Source organism: Poecile atricapillus, chromosome 1 (genome assembly GCF_030490865.1).
Source record: "Poecile atricapillus isolate bPoeAtr1 chromosome 1, bPoeAtr1.hap1, whole genome shotgun sequence".
Lineage (NCBI taxonomy): Eukaryota > Metazoa > Chordata > Aves > Passeriformes > Paridae > Poecile > Poecile atricapillus.
In genome coordinates, this window is record NC_081249.1 from 171,886,293 (window position 1) to 171,907,299 (window position 21,007).

The 21,007-nt window shown below is 37.7% G+C and overlaps 2 protein-coding genes across 3 annotated transcripts in view; one reads left to right on the top strand and one right to left on the bottom strand.

Moving 5' to 3' along the window:
• Nucleotides 1-1,028: 1,028 nt before the first annotated feature.
• The window catches only part of TDRD9 (tudor domain containing 9), a 67,010-nt gene continuing 47,031 nt past the window's right edge, over nt 1,029-21,007 (top strand). Inside the window, exons 1-2 of the mRNA XM_058853317.1 lie at nt 1,029-1,180; nt 16,815-16,921. Coding sequence (XP_058709300.1) covers nt 1,029-1,180; nt 16,815-16,921 — 259 coding nt within the window. The remainder of the gene's footprint in view (nt 1,181-16,814; nt 16,922-21,007) is intronic.
• Nucleotides 2,500-7,789, bottom strand: RD3L (RD3 like). Of its 2 annotated transcripts, none has more exons than XM_058845746.1 (4): nt 7,616-7,789; nt 7,296-7,384; nt 6,336-6,641; nt 2,500-5,508 (listed from the first exon to the last, which is right to left on the bottom strand). In XM_058845746.1, the coding sequence occupies exons 3-4, from the start codon at nt 6,632-6,634 to the stop codon at nt 5,211-5,213; spliced, it is 597 nt and encodes a 198-aa protein (XP_058701729.1). In that variant the 5' UTR covers nt 6,635-6,641; nt 7,296-7,384; nt 7,616-7,789; the 3' UTR covers nt 2,500-5,210. The 2 variants fall into 2 exon arrangements, with proteins under 2 accessions (XP_058701729.1, XP_058701720.1); XM_058845737.1 differs by having other exon boundaries at nt 7,296-7,387.

Here is a 21,007-nt window from a genome sequence, read left to right on the forward strand (position 1 = left end):
AAGCACACGGTGACTGGAATTCCAGAGCTGCGCTCGGGCATTGTTCTGAGGGGTGAGGGGGGAATGACCGCCCAGGCCTCCCGTGGCTGTGAAAGGAAAGCGGAGCCCAGACCTTTATTGTGTGTGTTAAAATGCTTTAGTGGGATCACAGACTGCATTTACTTTCCCAGTGAGTGATTTACATAATCTGCAGGTGTATAGATTTGCTACATATGAGCTTTGTCACACAGGGCAAACAAGACTTCATGGGTGTTACATGGGTGTTTTTTGCATTTAATATAGGAGCGTAATTTTTGTCGAAATACTGCATGTATGTCACCTCCTTAATTTAATCTTGAGATTTTAGTGAGGAAAATCCCCTTCTTTCTTTAATTTAGGATTTTGAGGCTGATACATTAAGCAACCAGAGGCTGTGGTGTCCTTATCTCTCTACATATACCCTAGATTTGTATTCACCTATCTGACAGTAAAAGTTCTAAAGCAGCCAAATGCCTGCACTGTATGAGGTACTCAGTGTGGAGATGATAAATCCTGTTGGAGAAAGTAAGGGTCTATCCTGTGTTTGCATTGGTTTTCATTATTTATCTGATTTAACAAATTACACACAGATGTTTGCCGTTATTTCAGAAGAGGAGATGAGAGGGTGAAAGGGAAGTTTAAGTGAAATGTTTATCCTAGTTCCTATTCTTTCCAAATTTATCCAGTAGGGATGACAGGCCTTAGTGTTCGACCTTCCCGTACACTTCTGCTCTGCGTGTGTATGTCCTGCCTTTCTAAGGAAGGCTTTAATAAGTTTTTGGGGTCGGTTTAAAGAATTCAGCCCGCAGCTCCAGGTGAATTGTCTGGGAAGGAAGGGCCGATCCCAGCCGGGGGCGGGGCGGGCCGGGCGGGAAAGTGCGCACGTGCCGGGAAGCGGGGCACCGCGTGCGGGGGCCGCCATCCGCCGCCATCCGCCGCCATCCGCCGCCATCCGCCGCCATCCGCCGCCATCCGCCGCCATCCGCCGCCATCCGCCGCCATCCGCCGCCATGCTGCGGAAACTCAGCGAGGAGCAGAGCCCGGACTGGTTCACCATCGGCGGGGCCGTCACCGCCGTCGAGCTCCTGGGCGAGGAGGCGTGGGTCGGTCGCCGTGGCGCTTCGCCCCACAACCCCGCACAGGAACCGCTGGCGGCTGCGGGGTGAGTGCGGGGCGGAGGGCCGCTGCTCTTGATGGCGTCCCTCTCTGCTGTGTGCCCCTGGGCCTGAGTGTGCTGAGCGTTCCCCAGTCAGGGCACCTCCTCTGGTGGGCCCAGGGTGTGCAGTTGCTGGATTCCAGCCTAACACCCCCGGTAGCATCTGTGGCTGATGCGTTTTTGTGCATTTAATACTTAATGTTATTTTCTGATTTGCTGCTCAGGTCCGTTGACTCCCATCATTACGAGATGAGTTGTGTGTAGGGTTTGCTTTCTGTGAAGTGCATTAGCATTCGTGTGTACCTACTCCTGTTGAAAAACTGTAGAACTGGACTAGAAAAGACCAGTTTATTCTGATTTGGGTGCATTAATTTAAAATTTTATCAGTGGTAAGTGATAAATGAGATTCACGACTTCATTGTTGTCATGACCTAAGGGAAGCATTTAAGAGTAAAGCAATTTAGAGGTGTATTGACATACTGTTCCTCACACATTATTCTCATGGCAGTGTTTACAGGCAGCGGAAGTATATGTGTGTTTGCATAGCAGCCAGGTACATTTGATTTTCACTGGAGTCTGGGTATTGAAATCCAAATACTTTCCCCTGGATGCTGCCTGGATTGTGGCAGTGCATACTAATCTCGGTATTTAGACCAGGTGTGGCAGTGAATCTGTGGTTGCCATAGAAAAGTGTTTTGTATGCACTTCCATATAATATTTTTCAAGATGAGCTGAGCATATGCTCCAGAGTGAGTGTTTCTGGTTTGATTTTTCCTTGTGGGATGGACAGCAATAGAGGTTGCTGTATTTCAGGAAGGTGTGTTTCTTGTAAAAGGTGTACATTAGCATCTGAAAAAGAATTAACTTTTTACATAACATCTTGCTATCAGGTTGTCTGATTTCTGCAGAGACAGTTCAGGCTGTCAGTGTTTCTGTCTTTGCTTCAAGTGAAGGACAAAACTGGCACCTCAAAATATCCATTCCTTCTCTTTCAGTGTAAAGGTGCTGCCATTACTAAGCTCTGAATCACTGACCACGACCTACTGGGTTTTGTGGAAGTAGTTAAAATTCTCCAGAAGTGACCAGACAAAATTTTACAGTTCTTTTAAGTTATTTCTGTGAATGTGATGCCTCAAACCATTATGAACAAGATGTTTGTGATTTCTCGGTCTTTATTCAGGTGATAGCAATGTTTCTGTAGTATTTATGAAGTGTTTGAGGAGAGATTCTTGAACCCAAGTGAATACTAAGCCACAAAATCTATTTTGTGCATTTCCTGTACACAGGAAAAATAAGATTCATCAAGCCTTGTGTGACTAGGCAGAGGCAAATCTTTATTTTTGGTTGGACAGAAAGCTCTTTAAACTCACAAGTCTTAGCAGATAACCTAACTGTGAGTTTGACAACTGAGTTAGTAGGGAAAAATAATTTTTTACAGATTTGGTTGTTTTAATTTTTTTACCCCATGTTCAAGAGGGACACAGGCAATATGCATCCTAAACGACCATTTGTGTAAGTGGACAGAATTTCTTACCAATAGCTCCATGCTTTCTCTTTCTCCTTTCCCCCCAAAATGTGGTCACTAGAACTGGATGCAGTAGTCTGATTAAAACATGCGTATAAAAGTAGGTGAGCCTTTTTGTGCATTGCCCTGGCATTGTAAAGAGATTTAACATCAAATTGGCTATGATGACTATCTATATTTTTAAATTATTGTGCAGCAACTGCCTTTTAGAATATGGCATAGTTGATGATCCCTGTTTCTGAACTTGGAAAAATGCATTTGCTCATGTTAAAATGAAATTGAAGTGAAGTTTATAAACCGTGGGCAAGTTGTATCTGGGTTTATCTTGTTGGTTTTGTTTGTTTGTTTTCCCTACCCTGGTGATTGTTAAGGTAAGTGGATCTTCATGTAACTGGCTTTCCATTTTCCATAAACTAAAATTTGGAAACTGCATTTTTAGAGGGTTTTTAAGCCTATTTTTCAGATAGAAAGCTGTGAAGACCATTTTTAAGAAACAAACCTACATGAATTGCCATTGCAGGAATCCTGCACGTTTCAAAGCTATCTGAAACCAGCATTATGGATATTAATTCTGAGAGTAATATTAATCCTGCCAATGCCTTTTAAATACTCAGTACTTGTTACCCTCCTTACTGTAGGAAAGACACTTGATATTTAGGAAGTTTCCTATAGGAAAGTACTTGATATTTAATACTGGTGAGTGTTTTATCATTGTGGAAAAACCTTTCTTTGAATCTCTTGCTGCCTTGATGTAGTGATTAGATTAGAACTGTAGGAGAAGAATCTCCAACTTCTTGTGCTACATCAATAGGGGAGAGTAAATTTAGAATGGTATTTTTGTTATTAATCCTGACAAAATGACAACTGATAAGAATAAGGCGAAGAGTTTGTAGCTGTTCTGAGTGCAGATACAAGAAGTTTGCTTGTCCTTATGAAGCTTTGTATATTTATTTTATAGGAAGTAGAGGGTCTAGTTACTTTTGGTATTGAGTTACAGCTTTTATTATTTTAAATTTGTTGGAATTTTTCTGCTCTGCTACTCTAGTGCTTTGTCCTTTAGGTGGATATAGGAGTTCTTACTGTTTTATCTTCTATATATATTATGTTTTACTTTACTATATGAAATGTTCTCTGTATTGTAAGCTTTACAAAGGCATTTTTAAAACAATTCTTAAAAGATTTAAAAGTGTTTAGTAAATGATTGTGCCATTTCTTCATCCAATTTATGTTGCATTATTAGTAAATTCTTTCTGGAAGGGGGGGATACAGCTGTGGAGCATAAGATGCCTTGAAGTTGTGTTACCACCTTAATGAAATCTGAATGTTTTCTTCAGTATGTTTGAAGAAAATACCAGAGGAAGCAGTTTCGTTTATGAAATCGTGTATTCTGTGAATTGGGCCATGTGAATCTTGCCCATTTTTTTTTTGATCTGGCAGACAGATCAAAATAAAATAGAGAGAAGAGGTTATATAAAACATGTAAAAACTTGTTACGGTGATAGGAGCACAATTGGAAATGTAGCCAACTGAGTTCTGGCATATGTTTTCATTGATTTTCTGCTCTAATTGCCTGCTGTGACCGTGACTGCTACGTATGTGATTAATCTTGTAAAACTTTGTGAACCCACAGTGATAGATGATGATGGCTGAGAAACAATAAATTTTGTTATGTGTTAATTCGGAATGAACACCTTGTGTGTTGGAAATGATCTGTTGACTCCTTGGCTGTTCTAGAAAGTATCACCTGATTTGGTCAAAATGTTGAAAGTTGAATGCAGAATTTGGGTTTCAGAACAGCTTTCAGTAAGTGAAACGAGAAATGGCTATTTAAAATGAAAAAATTCAATAATTTTTTTAAAGAATAGAAAGCTAGTTGTTAAATGCTGCTAAATATTTAGTGGTTTTGTTTAGCTGTCCACCTTAACATACTTCAGCATGTGCAGAGTATAGTTTAGAAAAAAATACAGAAATAGTGCATGCAGCATAAGTTCTGTCAGTGTTTACATGTACCTTACTCTTGAAGTTAAGAAATAATTATTCAGCTCCAAAAAGTATTTACCAGTTTATTTAACTGATGTTATATTAAACCGTTTCTTTTACACAGTATAAAGTTCCCATAGAGCCTAAAAGCTACATGACAATCACAGGATTTTTTGTCTAACACTCTGTGGATTGATGCTGTTTCAAAATATGCAAAGCAGTCTTTTTTTGTTGTTGAAATACTTCTAGCTATATATGGCTAAAAATTAAAATGCTTCAGAGTTTTTTCAGAAACGTCTACATTTTTTAATAAAAGATGGCTTCAAACACAACAGTTCTAAGAAACTATAAAGATAAAAGGTGAGTTGATACTTAAGTTACTGCATGCTGGCTATTAAAAAGGATTTTAATGTCTGAACTTAGAATAAAAAGGGGAGCATGTCACATTTCTTTCTCCTATGTGTCTGGATGGCAATTACAAGAAAGGAATGTAGATGGCTGCATAACTTTTTGAAAGCAAAACAGACCAGCTTAACTTGATGGGTAGTAATAGGGTAGATTCCAGATTCTGTGAGAGAAGGTGGGAAACATGCTTTGTGTGTTTTTGTCAACATAACTTGAAACCGTGGGGATTTCGTCTTTGTCCGACTTGTTGGAGCTGTCGCCACGTGGACTAAAATGTTCAGAGCAATTTGTATTCCATGCATCTACCAGCTGCTCTGCTTGGTTTTCTCTCTCAATGGTGGTAAGAAAATCTTTTAAAACTTGCTTGAATATGTAGACTATTTCCCAGGGTAAAACATCATTTTCTGCCAAAACTTCCCGAAATCTAGAAACAAACAAAAATTGAAATCTAATCATAGGCACTGAAAAAATTTCTCTTTCCTCTCTGGACATTTGGGGGTGGGGGAGGAGGAAATGACTTGAGTTCTGGTGTCATTTTTTCCTTGCTGCCACATTTCCCCACTCGCCTTCCCCAGAAGATTGTAAGAGGAAAAGAGCTCTTAACAATGCGCTGGATGTGCTCCAGCTATTGTCGATTGAAAGCGGTTATGATTGGGTAGGCTTTTTTTTTTCTTTGGCCTGTCTGGGTAACTTGATTTAAACTGACTTTGCCCTTAGGTATATTCTGGGCTTTAAAAACAAATGGACTTGTTCTGTCGTTTCCGAGTCCCTAGAAAATGTACTTAAAATGCAGGCAGAGGAGAATTTTTCTTCATAAAATGCGTGGAGGGATTTATTTATTTATTTATTTATTTAACACTGATTTCCAACTTTTTAGGAGCTTTCTAATATTGTAAACAGTAAGGCTGGATTTCTGCATAGTAGTGCATTGTATTAGTCCTTATATTGGATTTTTAGTTACTGGGTTGGTGCTTAATAAATAGTAAGGATAGGTAACAGTAAGAATGGGAAGTATCGAAAGTTCATAGGAGATTTCCTTTGTTTGAATTAGACCAGGAAAATCCTGATTTAAAACTTCCTTCTAGTGCAACATATTAAAGTGAAGATATAATTTCTAAAGCAGCTGTAAAAATGCGCTCCTGTTGCTGGTCATTGCTACTTTGTAAGAACAGAGCCAAATACAAACTTTGATTAGGTAGAGAAACATCTTACTTGTGATAGAGAACTCAGAGGGAAATACGAAACAATTACCTGCTGAGAACAGTTCCTGTTTGGCAAGGCTGAATTTGTGAGCACAAAACTTCAAGCTGCCGTTGCTCAGTAGCTGGAATTGTTGCTTGAGGGTTTTGGTAGTTCTTGAGCCAGTTGTAATCCATGCCAGTTTTCTGGACTTTTTGTTCATTTTCAATCTCTTGCACTAATCTTTCACGCTCTTTCAGGTGCCATTTCAACTCCCTCAGCAGGGTTTTTGTAACTACTTCTGATCCAGGACATCTTGTGGATTTGTAGGAATCAGTTTTTGACCATTTCATCCAGCCAAAAAGTGGCATTTTTAAGCTGGGGAGAGGAAAAAAAAAAAAGAAATTTTTCTTGTGTCTGTTCAACCGATTAGTTCTTTTTACCTGTAGACTTCCTTCATAGGAACTGAATGTTTAAATGAAACTTTATTAATGATTCTGGAATAGTATGCTGTACAAAATCACCAGGCCATAATGTAATATGACAAGCCTTTGCATCTCGTATTTCCTTTCTCTTTTATGAGTTAGCACACTCCGTGAAATTTGCGGCATTTGAAAGTACGTATCTGTCATCTTGGAAATATTCCATATTTTATCTATATTTTATCCATATTTTATACATGATTAAAAAAAACTGGTAAGGAACCCCTAAAGCTAACAAAAAAAACCTCAAACCCCACAAAAAACCCAGCTAAGTAAGAACACTCTCTCCCAACAAAACACAAACCCCCAAACCTCCAAAATTTGACCATACACATATATTTAGAAATGTAATTAATTAATTAGTAGTTAAGTGCTGGAACTCTGCTTGATCTGGTTTTGCAACTAATGTATCAATTTTTATTTTAAATATTTTAATTACTGTTCACATAATCTGTAAACAGAAATCTGGTAGAACAGACTTTTAAATTGCAGTTTGTAACAAATCATGCGCACACAAGCATGCAAATTGGAGTAAAATAACATAAATTACCTTTGCAGTTGTCTGTGAACAGTGTTGTTTCAGGTAAGTTTGCTTGGAGGTCTCTTATTTTAGCATACCCCGTTTGCAGGTTGTTAGTGCTGCTGGAAGAAAACAAGGGGTTTTGTCTCTTTTTCGTGTTTTCTTTCTTTTTTTTTTTCATATACTCAAACTGTGCCCAGAAAAAATGACTTTCTGAACTGAATATGACAGTTTAAGTTTTTCTGCTTTTAAGGTTCTTTTTCATCCTCTGTACTGGAGAGAAGCAGTAATCCATTTAACCTAGCGTGGTCTCTCAAATACTCTCTACCAAGTCCATTAAGATCTCCTACCTTTGAATTGAGTTCTGCCGATGGCAGCAATTTGAGAAAAGATGGTAACAATTTCAAATGCTTGTTGCTAGATCCATCCAAATGTATTGTTGGTAGTGAGATGAATAATGATAGTCTGAAGCAACTACAGACGTGCTTGTAGCTAAAGTTAAGGCTGTCGTGTGATGTGATGCTTGGCTGTGCATAGCTGTAGGTCACAGTTTAGAGCTGTATTTTTATGCCCATAGAGTGCTAAAAATAACTATGTTGCTTTTATCATCAAACTAAACTTTCAGGCCATTGAGATGCTGGAAGACTTATCTCCCATTAGAGGGGGATCAGGCTGTTCTGCTGTCATTTTTAAACAGCTAAGAATAGTTTTTCTCTAGTAAAGATCATCTAAAGCTTTTGTTAAGTGAGTGTTGACAGAAAAGAGGTATTTGACAGTTGCTTAGGATTTTGTCGCTACATTAAATGCTTCTTCCAGATGAATTTCATCAATCTCACGGTTCTATACTTTTCCATTACTGTGCATAGCTGTTAGCATTTTTAATTAACATTTCAAATGTGTTTAAAGAAGCCAGGCTGTAACACCTACAGTGTGCCATGAAAGACACGTTAATCTAATTAAAGGAATAGGATGATAAGGAGATGCAAATTGAGGTCAAACTGATCTAAAAAGCCCAGAATTGTAAGTCTTACCAGAGCCACTGCTTCTCTCTCAACTGGCTGTCAGCTGCCTGCTCCCTGTTTCCTTGATGAATGTTTTGAGCATATCCATTTTTAAGGTTCATTCTCGGGGATGGCACTGTGCGCACTAAAGGTCGCTGTAGGAGCCATTTTCCATTCCAGTTATCCGGTCTCTTCCTATTAATCTAAACAGTAGCCATGGTATAAGAAACACTGTCTTTCTTCTTGCCCTTGTTCTAATGACTGTCTTTGCTCCTCTTAAGTATTTTTCATTCCTACTTTTCTCTCTCCGCTCGTGTGTTGAACGATTGGGAGAACAAAGGTTCTCTAAATTTGTTCTAGATGTCATACAACATAAAGGATGACGTGTATGGCTGTTATTAAAGCTGATTCTACTTATACATTGGTAAAATTCAAATGTCATTATTAATCCTCTTCAAATGGAAGGTTTTCACATTGCATTGTATGTGGTACTATGAAAAAGGAAGGGAGCTAGGTTTATGATGACAGAACTGTCCTGACAGATTTTCAGATGAAATTAAAATGCTCCTTGCCATCTCCTTTACAGCACAGTTAACATGTCACCACTTTTTTCCACTGTATCAATCTGCAAGTAAACTGCTGTACAGTGTAAAACCATTATAGTGTCTTTGCAAATTAGAGATGCATATTGGAAGGTGTGCTGAGTAATTAAATGAGAAACCTACAACTTTTATTTTTCAGCCAAATCTTTGGTTGCTTCATTGAAGATTCAAGGCAGGATCCTGAGGATCATGTTTATCTTTCCATTGGTAGGGGAGCATTGAAGCTGAAATTTTGTATTGCTTTTATTTTTGTACGCAGTTCAGGTGTGTGAAGAGATAAGTGACTGCTTGTATGGGGCTTGCCCTGGAAACTGGACCTCAAAAGTAGAGCTGTAGTTTATGCCCCCATGGTTAATCCTGGAAGCTTTGCTAAGAGTCAAAATTCTACCCAGCTATCTCTAAATGAACTCATGGATCTGAAGTGCTGTGTCAGGGTGGAAATTTTGGCTTGACTTAGGCTGATAGTGGGTCTGTTCCTGAAGGCACTTTGACGTTTGTTGTTATTAGTAACTGAGTTGTGTCTTAGTGGTCAACTCTGCATCTCCAGTCACAAACGAGTGTGCTCTGATGTGTGTGGCAGAACAGCTCCTCTAGTAATGTGCTGGGTTTATTCTGTTACTTTATTTTACCCTGAATATAAATTATGCACAGTTCTATTTACTTCTAGATTTTCCAAGGAGTATTTAGGGAGTTCTTATTTGTCTGGGGTGAAAGGATTGTCAATGTGGGCTTAGTACCTGTCATGTTAAAAGAATTCCTTGTAAGGTAACATTTGCACCCATGGATCATTGTGTTCTGTGCATAGTTTGTACCCAAGAGCTGCAACCAAACCCAGCATTCTTGGGAGAAGCTTCATTTTTGGAGTGGTTTTGTTCTGCCATGGGAGTGGCTTGGTGTGAAGGAGTGGAAGTATGGTTCATGGCTCTAACTATTAACCTGAAAATACCTGGTACTCTAAATCTTACCTTTGGGGAATTAATCTTTCGTCTCCTCCTGTTTGACATCACAAATGTGAGGGGGAACTTGGCACTTAAGCCACATAAGACTTAAGACTTGACAATTAAGATGTAAATTAGAAGTACTGTTTTTAATTTTTCTTTTTTTTTTTTTTTTTTTTGACAAAGCCAGTTTGAGAAGAAGTTGGTGCTGAACAGCAGTTTGTTCAAAACCAGCTCCATTTAACCAGGTACTACACTGATGTGAGCATCAAGGCATGGTAAATGGTAAGAATGGTTGGAGGAGAAGCTTCTTATTCTTTTCTTTGGAAAATTTTATGGTATCTGTACCATCTGAGATGCTATTGACTCCTGTGATTGGAAGGGGCAAGAAGTACACATCTCTTTATGAATGAGACTCAAGGCAGCATTGAGAATTTATTACCCTAATTCCTGCTTGACCAAAAGTGCTGATAGATCATACCTAGCTAATGTTTCAACACATTGGTGTAGTGTTGCATGTTCCATAATTCTTTATCAGGAGCTGTTGCTAATAATCATATACTGTGACTTGCTGCCATAGATTTTGTGTGAAGGGCTGGTGATTGTTGTGGGTTAAGCCCAGTAGACACCTAAGCAACACACAGGCCCTTGCTTACTCACTATTCCCCCTCAGTGGAATAGAGAATGAGGAATGGAACAGGAAAAACAAAACAAAAACTTGGGTTCAAAATAAAAGAAGTTCTAAGAAGTGGAACAAGAGAGAGGAAAACTAAGTGATGCAGAGGCAGCCCCATGTTACCTCTCATGGGCAGACCAATGCCCAGCCAAGTTCTGAACAACAGGTGGCAAACTGAACTGAAACCCCACTCTTTTTAGTTGCTGAGCATGACACTAAATGGCATCTCTCTGGTCTGTGTTGGCTTCCTGGTGCTGCCCCTCCCAAACCCTTGTGCATCCACAAGGATGGATGTAGTATGAGAAGCAGAAAGGTCCTGGGTGCTGTGCAAATGCTGTTCAGGAGTAACTAAAACATTTATCTTCAGAAGTACTGATTTGGTCACAATTTTAAAACAGCATCATAGCATTGCTATGAAGAAAATAACCCTATCCCAGCCAGGTCTAGAACAGTTACAATGAAAGGTTGACAGCACTCCCATCACCTGGGCAGAGAGAGATTTCATAAAATAATTAATCCACAGCTAGCAGGTTGGATGGTCTCCTTTCATTTATAAATGCAGTGCCACTCTGGGTTTAATCAGCTTCGTGGTGTATTTTTCTTTTGATTTGACAGAACAGCTCTGGCTGTTTTGGGCAGCAGACAGATGGTGAATCTACCTCTTCTGATCACTTCAGACAGCATTTGACTACTGCTTTTGATTTTCTAACAATTATGAGCAAAATCTGCTGTGAGCCTACACAAGAGGCCTTTTGGTAAGACTCCTTGTTTGGTCTTTTGCTGTGACAGTGAACAGCAGACTGGTTTTCTTTTAGCAGTGTTAAATGACAGAAGTTTGTGTAAACTATCGTTGCATCTTGGTGGTGAGATGAATAAAAACAGGACGTTTTTGAAGCTGATTTCTTCCACTTGGACTGTCTGTAGCATTCATGTCTCTGGTGCTGATGACACTTCACTAATAGGCAGGGGAGTTACAGGCATCAATTTGAAATTGAGGCAATCCTGCTTTTAATACTAATCTTCATGAGCATTCTTCTAAATTCAGAGCAGTCTCTTGCATTTTATTTTTCTCAGAGATTTATTTAATCTGGATTTTACCAAGCTGGTAACCAAATGCAAGAAGAGAAGCTCATCAGCAGCTCATCTCCTAGAAGAGTCCAGTTCTTTGAAGCCCAGCAGCTCATCCCACAGACATAAAATCCCAGAGCAGAAGACAGTAAATTGGAGGATTTGGACTGTTTTATCCTGGCATTTGAGCTTGTCATGTTTCTTGGATTTTAACTGTGGATAAGGTGCAGAGTTATTAGTTTGACATACGTGAAATATTTCTGAGTTGTTGAGTTTCCATAGTCTATCCAAATGCAAATATTAGCATTTGAGTTTTTCAGGATTTCAGAAAGATGTTTTAGTGTTCTCCCTCCTTCTTTCTCCCTTCCTTCCCAGCTAGCTAAGGTTTTAACACAGGCTATCTGAATTACAATGAGGAAGATCAGTGCAAGCCTTTTAAAATACTTAAATATGAAGACTATCACTAAATCTAGCAAATTTCATTTTGGATCAGCTCTTACTGGAAAAAAAGCACATACCTAACTGATTCTTAGATTCTTGAAATAGTATGTAGTGACTTTGAAAATCTGTATTTTAGTTTTTCATGTGATACATTTATTATGAATTCTGTTAGTAGTCTGTTTTTGCAGCTGAAATGTGGCTTTTGAATGACAGTACATGATTTCATTGAAGTTAGTGTATTTCTGCAGGTAGGACCAATCTTCTGTATAGAAAGCCAGCTTCCAGTTAAAAGGAATGTAATTTTTAGTATGTCCTTCAGTAAACCCAGTGGAAGGTTATTTACTGTCATGGCAAATGTTCAGTTATGTAAAGTGTCACATTACTTTAGTTTCAGAAGAGAAGCTTTGAAACAGTCTGCTGTATAGATCTTACTAAAATTGTGCAGCAAAATATCTCTCTGTATGTTATGGGGCTAAGTGTTTTTTTCAAGTGATTTCCCCCCTCCCCAGAAATCTGTAAATAGGTGAATAGTTAGTGTGCGTGACAGAAGCCATGACTTGGGGCAGTCCTTCTCTTGTGATCTGTGAAATGGGTGACACTAGTTTTATGTTCAACTTCTAGTCCCATGTGCACAGGATTTTTTGTGTTAAACGAGGCAGAACATAAATAAGCAGAAAGTACATCTATAAGAATTTTTAAAAACACAGTCTCAGGAACCTTTGATGTTTCAGTTTTGTGTCTAAGATGGACATGTTCTAGAAGTTACATGGCCTTGAATAGAAGCTTCTACCCCAAAATTAAGTGGTTAATAAAATTTTTTTTGAAGTTGGATAAGCAAGCATCTTAGTCCTTGGAATTTTATTGCATGCTTGGATATTTTCTTTATACTGTCAGGTATGCTGCATAAGCAACTTCTAAAAGTTTTTTTCAGGGTATATAACTGCATGTATCTGTTAGTTTAATAAAACTTTTTCTCAAACATTTATTTTAGAAGCATTAACTATGTTCAGTGTAGGCATTGGCATTTTTGAAAGGGCCAAACAAATTACCTGTCATCGCTATGGTTGAGATTGGGCAATTGATTGTATTTTTGGCAGCTAAGTGTATACAAAAATCCTTTGGTTTTTATTTCTAGTGCTCAAATACAAATATTTACTCAGTATATTCTGTTATGATGCCTTGTTGACTTATTAGAGGTCATTCTATAGCTTGCAGAAAAGAAAGACATTTCTCTAGCTCAATTTGTTTAAAGAAAGGCACTTCCAGTGTATTTGAAATTATTTACTATTGAATGTGTCAACAATTTCTGGTGTTAAACTGTGTTTCCCTTCTAGTAATTCCCCTGAAGTGGCAGCTGTATTTAATTTTATGTTTAAAAAATACCTTGTTTTAATGTATTGCTCAAAATTAGTTTGACTGGGCTTACGTACCAAAACTGCTCACATTTCAGAAAAATTTACAGTAGTTAAACCACATAATACGGAATGGAGAAAGAACCCTGTTGCCTCATAAGATAGTGTTAATTCTTTTCCAAGAAGAGGCATGTAGCTCTTTGCCTTGATGGAAGGGGTCCTGCTGCCCACTGCTTGTCCTGTCTGCTGCTTCTGAGAGTGTTTCTGAAAGTAAGTCTTGAAATGTACACACCTACATGGGTTGATGTCAGGATGTAGCAAGGGTTACTTGTGGAGTGAAGTCACTGATTGATTGGGGTGTACAGAATGTCACATATTTGCAGGTTCAGCCATAGAAATATTTTAAAGATTTTGAAGATGAAATATACCCTTGATATGAATAAGATCAAGTTCACCTACTTTTTAGAAGAGGTGAACTTTAGAGGGGTAAGGAAGAAAACCCAGAATATTTAAAATCTTCTATGTTTCCTTCAGTTGGTGACTTCAAATTTTAGTGATTGTGTTAGTCAAAAAAAAAAAGCTTTTTACTGCTTCTTAATTTGGTAGAATTTTGTCTGGTTTGGATGTGCAGTTGAAAAGGCTGGAATCTGGAAAGCCTAAGGAATATATACCGTAACATGGCAGGTGTACCGAAGGTGGGTTACGACTGTCAGGAGGAATAGAAATGGGGAAGAAATAACTGGTGTATGGGACAGACATGTGATTCATAAGTAGAATCCAGAAAAGTCCCATAATTTGCTATCATTCATACTCTTTTCTAGCCTAGAATGGATTTGAATTTCTTTATCTTGTTATTCTTCTGCTGTCAGCAAATTTTGTTGAAAATCATGAGATTTTCATCCAAGGGAAATTTCTTTTGGTTTATCCAGGTAGATAGATAATATGCCCACTGATGGCATATTAATGATTACTTGGAAGGATTGTATCATTCTGATTATTTAGGAGATCTCCAGAGGGGTTTATAGTAATTTATTTTCAATTTTGCTTAAAACCCCCCCATTATTCTGTAAGCTTTTAATTTTATTAATGCAGAAAAGTACAGCATTAAAATGTCAATAAATGACAGCGAAGCTTATTTGTTCATTTCATATTCCCATATGTAATTTTCCAGTTGCATATGATTTTCCTCAAGACTGGAGTCAGATTTGGTACATCAAGTGCATAATGTTTATTCCTAATGACTGGCTATTAAATATTTTGTTTATTCATTGTGTCGCCTGGGGTTCATTTACTGCGTGCTGTTTTCTGAAGACAGAAAACCTAATTCTTGAAATAAAATATTCAGCTGTCCGAAAAAAAAATAAATCTATTCTCGCAAATGACTGAGGTCATGCTGTCCTCATTTTCCTCAAGCTGTACAGGCAAAGGTTGAAAGCACACACACATATATGTATGTATGTATGTATATATACAAATACACTTCTGGGAGCTTGTTTTGAAATGCTTAAGACTCTTAAAATGCCAAGAGATATAATAAATTAGTACGTTTATTTATTTAGTTATTACTGTTCCTTATCTGTTCCTTAACTGATTTCAGCTACTGCTTAAATACTGATACATCTGCAGGGTCTTAACTGCAAGAAAGGAGCACAGTCCTGCCTTTTCCAGCCTTAGCTCCTCAGTGGGAGTTTTCTGTTTGTGATTTGCTTGTTTCTCTGGGCTCTGACAGTCAAGCAATACCTGCACCTCTGTGACAGCACTGACTGCTTACCCTTGCTTTTCTCCCCATGGAGAACCTAAGGACAAGTTCTATTTACTGCATAACCAGGTTTTATTTTCAGAATATGTGTGTCCAGTGTACTCAGTGAGGCTGAAGGTTTATGGAAGTGAAAAAATAATTGGTTATATCAGTAAAAATCTGTATAGAATGTGCATACAATGCTGCCCAAGTGAGTTTGTGCAGTCAAGCTTCATTATGGTATTTTCAGATACCGAATGCTTGACCTTTTGAATTTTGCTTTGACTCATTGAATTTTTGGGTTTTATTTGTGTTTAATATGCATTCAGTGGAATAACCAACTTTGCAAGCAGTCGGACATCCTGTGTATGAATTTTTCTACATATTTTCACAGATCCAGACTTCTTGAGAAGTGTTTCAGAAGGGTTTGAGTGATGGAAGTTGGACATAGGCAGCTGTTGCTCATGTAGCCATTGCGCAGATGGGTGCAATCCTGCTGAACCTTGCATTAAGAAATACTTGAGGTCTGGGGGAAATTGCTGTAGCTCTACACCTAAAATTTTATTAAAATTAAATAGGAGCTATTTCCTAGTTTGATGGTAGCAGTAGGTGATAAATACTTGGTGTTCTGTTCTGAACTGGGCTGAGTGAATTGTCTGTAGCAGAGCCAAGCTGGCACAGAGTTTGCCTTGGCAGAGAAGGTGAGCCCTCTGTGGCATCAAAATGTTGGGAATTTCCCTCTGTTGAGGGCTGTGTGATGTAGTGCCATGTTAAAAATCCCATGCAGTTTTCAGCATTACTGTTTTTGGAGTCAGCCTTGCCTATTTTTTGGGTCAAGAAATAAACACTTCCACAGCACTATCCTTTCATAAAACACAGAAACAGTTTTGCTGTGCCTTAGTGAATTGCTGCATAGGTAAGGCTTGCATAGGGCCCACAGTTGAAGTTAATGTGCAAAACTGTAGTTTCGACCTCTAGTTTGTATTTTGTTAAAAAAAAAATCATTTGATGTTTTCAAAACTCTTCTATGTTTAAGTTCACCTGTGATTTAATAACAATTTAATTTTACAATTTGTTAATTTAACAATTTAATACAATCATTGTTTACATGCTACTTTATTCTCTAGTGAATTTCATGTGGTTTTCTTCACACTGTTCATGTAGAAGAGACTTTTAAAAATTCCATTTAATTTATATCATGAGTAACATTTCTGTGTGTGACAGATTTCTATAAAATTCAATATTCAGGTGATTGTGTTAATCTTTTTTCCTGACCACCATCATTTCTTGGCTTACAGTCAGAATTTTTTATTTAAAAGCATTGAGATGATTGTTTCCTCCTTTCCACTTGCCCTGTCTCCAGAGAATCATGCAAGATTTGCTTTCATTTTCCTAATTGTATGTGTCAAGAATTGAAGAAAAAGGGCTATTTCATCTTTGTTCAGAAGATATTGTAGTCTCTCATTAGAAGAGAAATTCTTAGGTATTGAAGCCTTGAAGGTTGATATTTTGGGAACTCAATCTTCTTGGGTTTAAACAAAAAGATACAATGTGGCATTTTCCTCAGTCTGGTATCTAAGTGCATAGACTATTTTTTTTTTTCTGAAGTTTGTTCATTGAAGTAGTTCCTGCATGACATGGAGAGCTTCCTGTATAATGCTGTTATTTCCAGAGATCCCAAAGACTTGGACTAGGAAGCATTTCTTGATTTATTATTTCTTTTTCCTCTTCAGGCTGCCTATCTCAGCAAATGTTAGAACTGAATATGCTAAAAAATACAGACAAGCAGAGGAACAAGAGCTGAATGTAGCTGGAAATGATCAACTTGTCTATAAAACAGGTAAAAAAAGAAATAAAATTATTTCATTCCTATTATAAACTCAGATATACCTGTCCTTTTTCCCCTCTGTTGTCTTTACGTTATCTTCCTCTCTAACTTGAATGTACTTGTTTATTTATTGATAGACGTGTTTAGTTTGTTATATATAAAGTGTGATACTAAAAAGTAAACTCCTTATTTTCTGAAATCCACAATGTACAATGCTGGTGCATAGATAAATATGCATACATGTAGCTTGTTGTATTGATAAATGCAGAAATGTGATTAAAATAAATCTGCAAGGAAAATATAACACTCATTAGATTCATGCCTTTATTCTGTTTTCCCATTTTCTATTCATACTTCTCTGTGTACTTGATTGTTGCTTTGAGCTGCCTTTAGAGAGAAATTGGATTGCAGTTCTTTCGTAGGAGCTCTGGTAAAAGCACTGTGAGGCTGACTCACTTGTCAGGACAGCTCAGCTTCAAACTCTTACTGTGCCTCTTAATTTCCAGATTTGTTAATGTAGCTGATTTCCTGAGAAAAGGACATTTATGTTTTATCTGTTCTGTCATTCTCTTAATATTTTCTGTATACCTTTCCTGGCATACCAAAATTTGACAAATTGAGATATTTTCTAGAAATTATTGTCCTTCAGTGCATCTGCAAATTCTCTGGCCTCTGGAACTCAGGCTGATGAAGCCACTTGAGGGATTTGTCATCAGCTGAGACACAGTAGTGGCACTTGGCACTTGCACCTTGTCTTCTGTCCTAACCACAAAATTCTGTCTCTACTTCCCTTGACATTGTATAAAATTTGTGGGAAAGTATTAAAAGGTGGAAATGGGGGAATAAAGAGACTGGAATGAGCTTCTAGTGTTGTCATTCAGGAATGACATTTTCCTAGTTCTTCATGTGCTTTCCTAACAAAGGAGCAACATGTTGAGTAAGATTAAGTTCTGTAGATGTTTCTTTAATAATACAGTGGTACTGATTAATGCAAGGAAATACCATAGCTCATTCAGTATCTTTTACCTATTAAGTCAGAGTCTTGTATAAAATAGAGTAGCAACTTTAGCAGCACAAAACTAACAGTGGCCTGCACGACTTGAATGGGAGTGATGCTAGCAGTTCTCCTTCTGTAAAATAAACAGGATTATAACTTAGGCTTTTTATGAAATACTTCTGCGTAGTCATCCTGGTACTTTATTTTATGAGTACCTATTTTATCTTGGTCTACCCTAAAATATTTGTCCTTGAAAATTTACCTTGTAATATTTACTCTTGCCTTCCAGTTGTAACTTACTGAAATAGCATCTAGTTAGCAAACAACCATAAATAATTACTAAAGTGTCGACATATTACATAATCTCTTATTATTAATCCATTGCATATTTTCCTCAGTTCCTTTCCCCCCCTTCCCCCTGTTCTGTTCTTTGTCTGTTTCATTGTCTGGAGTCTCAGTTGCTTCAGGAGTTGTTCTGTGCAGTGTTGATGCCTGCCTGCTCTCATCAGTGCTCTGCTCCCAGCGGTGTGTGATCCAGTGACAGAGTTCAAGCAAACTGGATAGTGACAAACTGGAACATTCCTACGGCATTCTGAGACTGAGCTGCCAAATCCTACCTAGATGTAAATAAGACAAAAGCTTCAGAAAATCCTGGTTCTTACTGCTCTTAACTTTGAGTTATAGACAGAAATACTGTGTTGGGACAGTAGAATAAAAAAGCTCAGTAAGTCAGCATAAGAATTGTATGGTTAATTTTATAGCTGATAAATGTGTATGTTGTTCTACATTTGAGACTGCTTTTCTCTAATACAGTATGCTCATCATTCAAATTTCAAGAGCTTCAAGATGTATTTGTAAATATCAGCTATATTGATCTGAAAGTGAATGTTTTCCTCAAGAACATGGAAACTGTCATAATTGATCAAGGATTTAGCTGGACTAGGACCTATGAGTTGACCTGTGTTGAATACAAATGTAGTCAAGAAATAACCTTCGTAACATGGAAATGAGAAAATAATTTTTTCTGAAGGTTCTGAATTGGTACCCCTTCTGTAGCTTCTTTCTCTGAGTTGCTGTTCTAACTTACAGGCAATATTTTCTGTGCAAATTGATAGCCTGTTTTAAATCTTGCAGATGCTGAAACTGCTTGTGCCTTGTTATTTGATGAAATTCTATTGAGTTTAAGTGCTGTGCTTTCCAATTTCTTTGAAAGAGTATGTGCTTTCATACTGAGAGGACAAACAAAAATGCCTGATCTGCTTCTATGCTGGGGAAAGAGATCACCAGGGAACTTCAGAGTTCTGGCTTCTGCAATGCATGGTAGAAATGATACTGCTGTGCAAAGTTGAAGTGATTAAATAAAAGCAGAAGAAAATTCTTTGTCATAACTGTTAGAAAAAATGAGTAGAGCATTAGCAATTCTTCTTGTCTCGCCAGGCTTGTTTCACATTTGGATCTTCCTGGCTTCACACACTTCGGATTCAATGAGGTCGTGGGGTGTTCTGCAGAGGGAAACCTTCCAGAGCTGGGTGTATGGGACACTTACCTTGTAGAAAATATTTTTTTTCCAAATTTTGGAATTCTGAACTGTACAGACTAGAGCTTTGCACTTCAGAAAGCTTCTAAATTCTAAAATCCTTAGTTCTCTCTCTTTTTTTTTTTTTTCTTTAAAGGACACATAGAATTATTTTTATGAAGCTTTGTGGATGGCAGCATTTTTTATTTTTTTTTTCTGTCTTCATGATTTTCATGCCATTAAACGGATATCTTCTGGAGGTCTTCTACGTCCCACCTGAAGTAACTGCTTTCAGAGAAAAAGAAATTTAAACATTGTTTCTGATATATAAGAAACTGAATTTTTAAGTATCTTATACATTTTGTACTCAGAACAGATGATGCATGCCAGGAAAATTAATCATAGCACAGATCCTCACCCCAAAACCTTTTGTATATAAGGTATGCACAATTTGAAGAGGATTGCAGTAGAGAAGTCTCACCAGACAGGTATTTTCTTAGGATTTCTCTGAATTTAGGTCATCGAGGATCAGTGAGCAGCACCTTCATGTACTTGGTGTTTGACTGTGGTAGCACCATGTTCTGGGAAGTCCTTCTGCTTTTTGGCTCAGTGTAGGAGCCAGTTGTTACCTGTGGCTTTCCTTTCCTATGAGCTTCCATTGAAACTGTAATCACTGTGTAACTCAGCAGAAACATGATCAGTGATTTAACAGCATCTCATTTGATTCATCTAACCAGTACATTGAAGTACATTTTTTTTAAGCATCTCATTTTAATTGCTTAGTGGCATATAGAAAGATACAGCTGTACAAACTCTTCTCCCAGAACTGGTGAATATAAAAATCTAATCTTATGTTAAAGGATATCTTCAAATTTGATTCAGACATCTGCTGTATGGGCTGTTCTAACGGAGATACTGGAAAATCGCTCTTTCCATGGGCATTGGGCGGTTTTAGTCATTGACATCTTTAGAGGACTTTCATAATAATCAAAAATGAGGTTAGCAGGCAAATTCATCTTTCCCATAACTGAGTTTTCAGTTTCTTTTTTTGCACCAATTCTGAAAAGAGAAATTAATATTATTTATTCTGGACTATTAACTCTTTATTAATGTTTCTTATACACTGAAATATTTTGCTTGTCCTAAACCAGCATGGGGAGCAGTTGCCTGCTTCCTCAATTTATTTTCAGGTTGGAATCATCCTGCGTTTTATGTCAAAATCCAAGGTGCAGGTTAGAGCACAGTGCCTTACCAAGGTGTGCACTGGTTGTGTCAGTTGTCTAATAGTGTTTTTCAGAAAGTATAAGCAATTGAAAAAGCAAAAAGTTCCTGCCTTCCTTGCTGATAATTCTGTAGACCTGTAGCTGAATTTTTAGATACGTTTTTATTGGCAGGAATGACCAGCTTTTCTGAAGACCACTTCTCATTGGGTGATTTGTTACATATTAGATAAGAAAAACAGAAAAACCCCAAGCAAACCTAAACATTTAAAGGTAATTACATTGGATGGTATAGAATCCACAGCTGAATGGTTGTTTAAATCAGTAGAATAAACTTTCATCAGAGTGTACATTCAAATGTTCTC

Bases quoted from the DNA above. Each gene is read 5' to 3' on its own strand.
- RD3L (XM_058845746.1), bottom strand. From the start codon at position 6,634: ATGCCACTTTTTGGCTGGATGAAATGGTCAAAAACTGATTCCTACAAA. The intron at 5,509-6,335 runs GTAATTGTTTCG...GTTTGTTTCTAG, and splicing joins ACAGGAACTGTTCTCAGCAG to ATTTCGGGAAGTTTTGGCAG.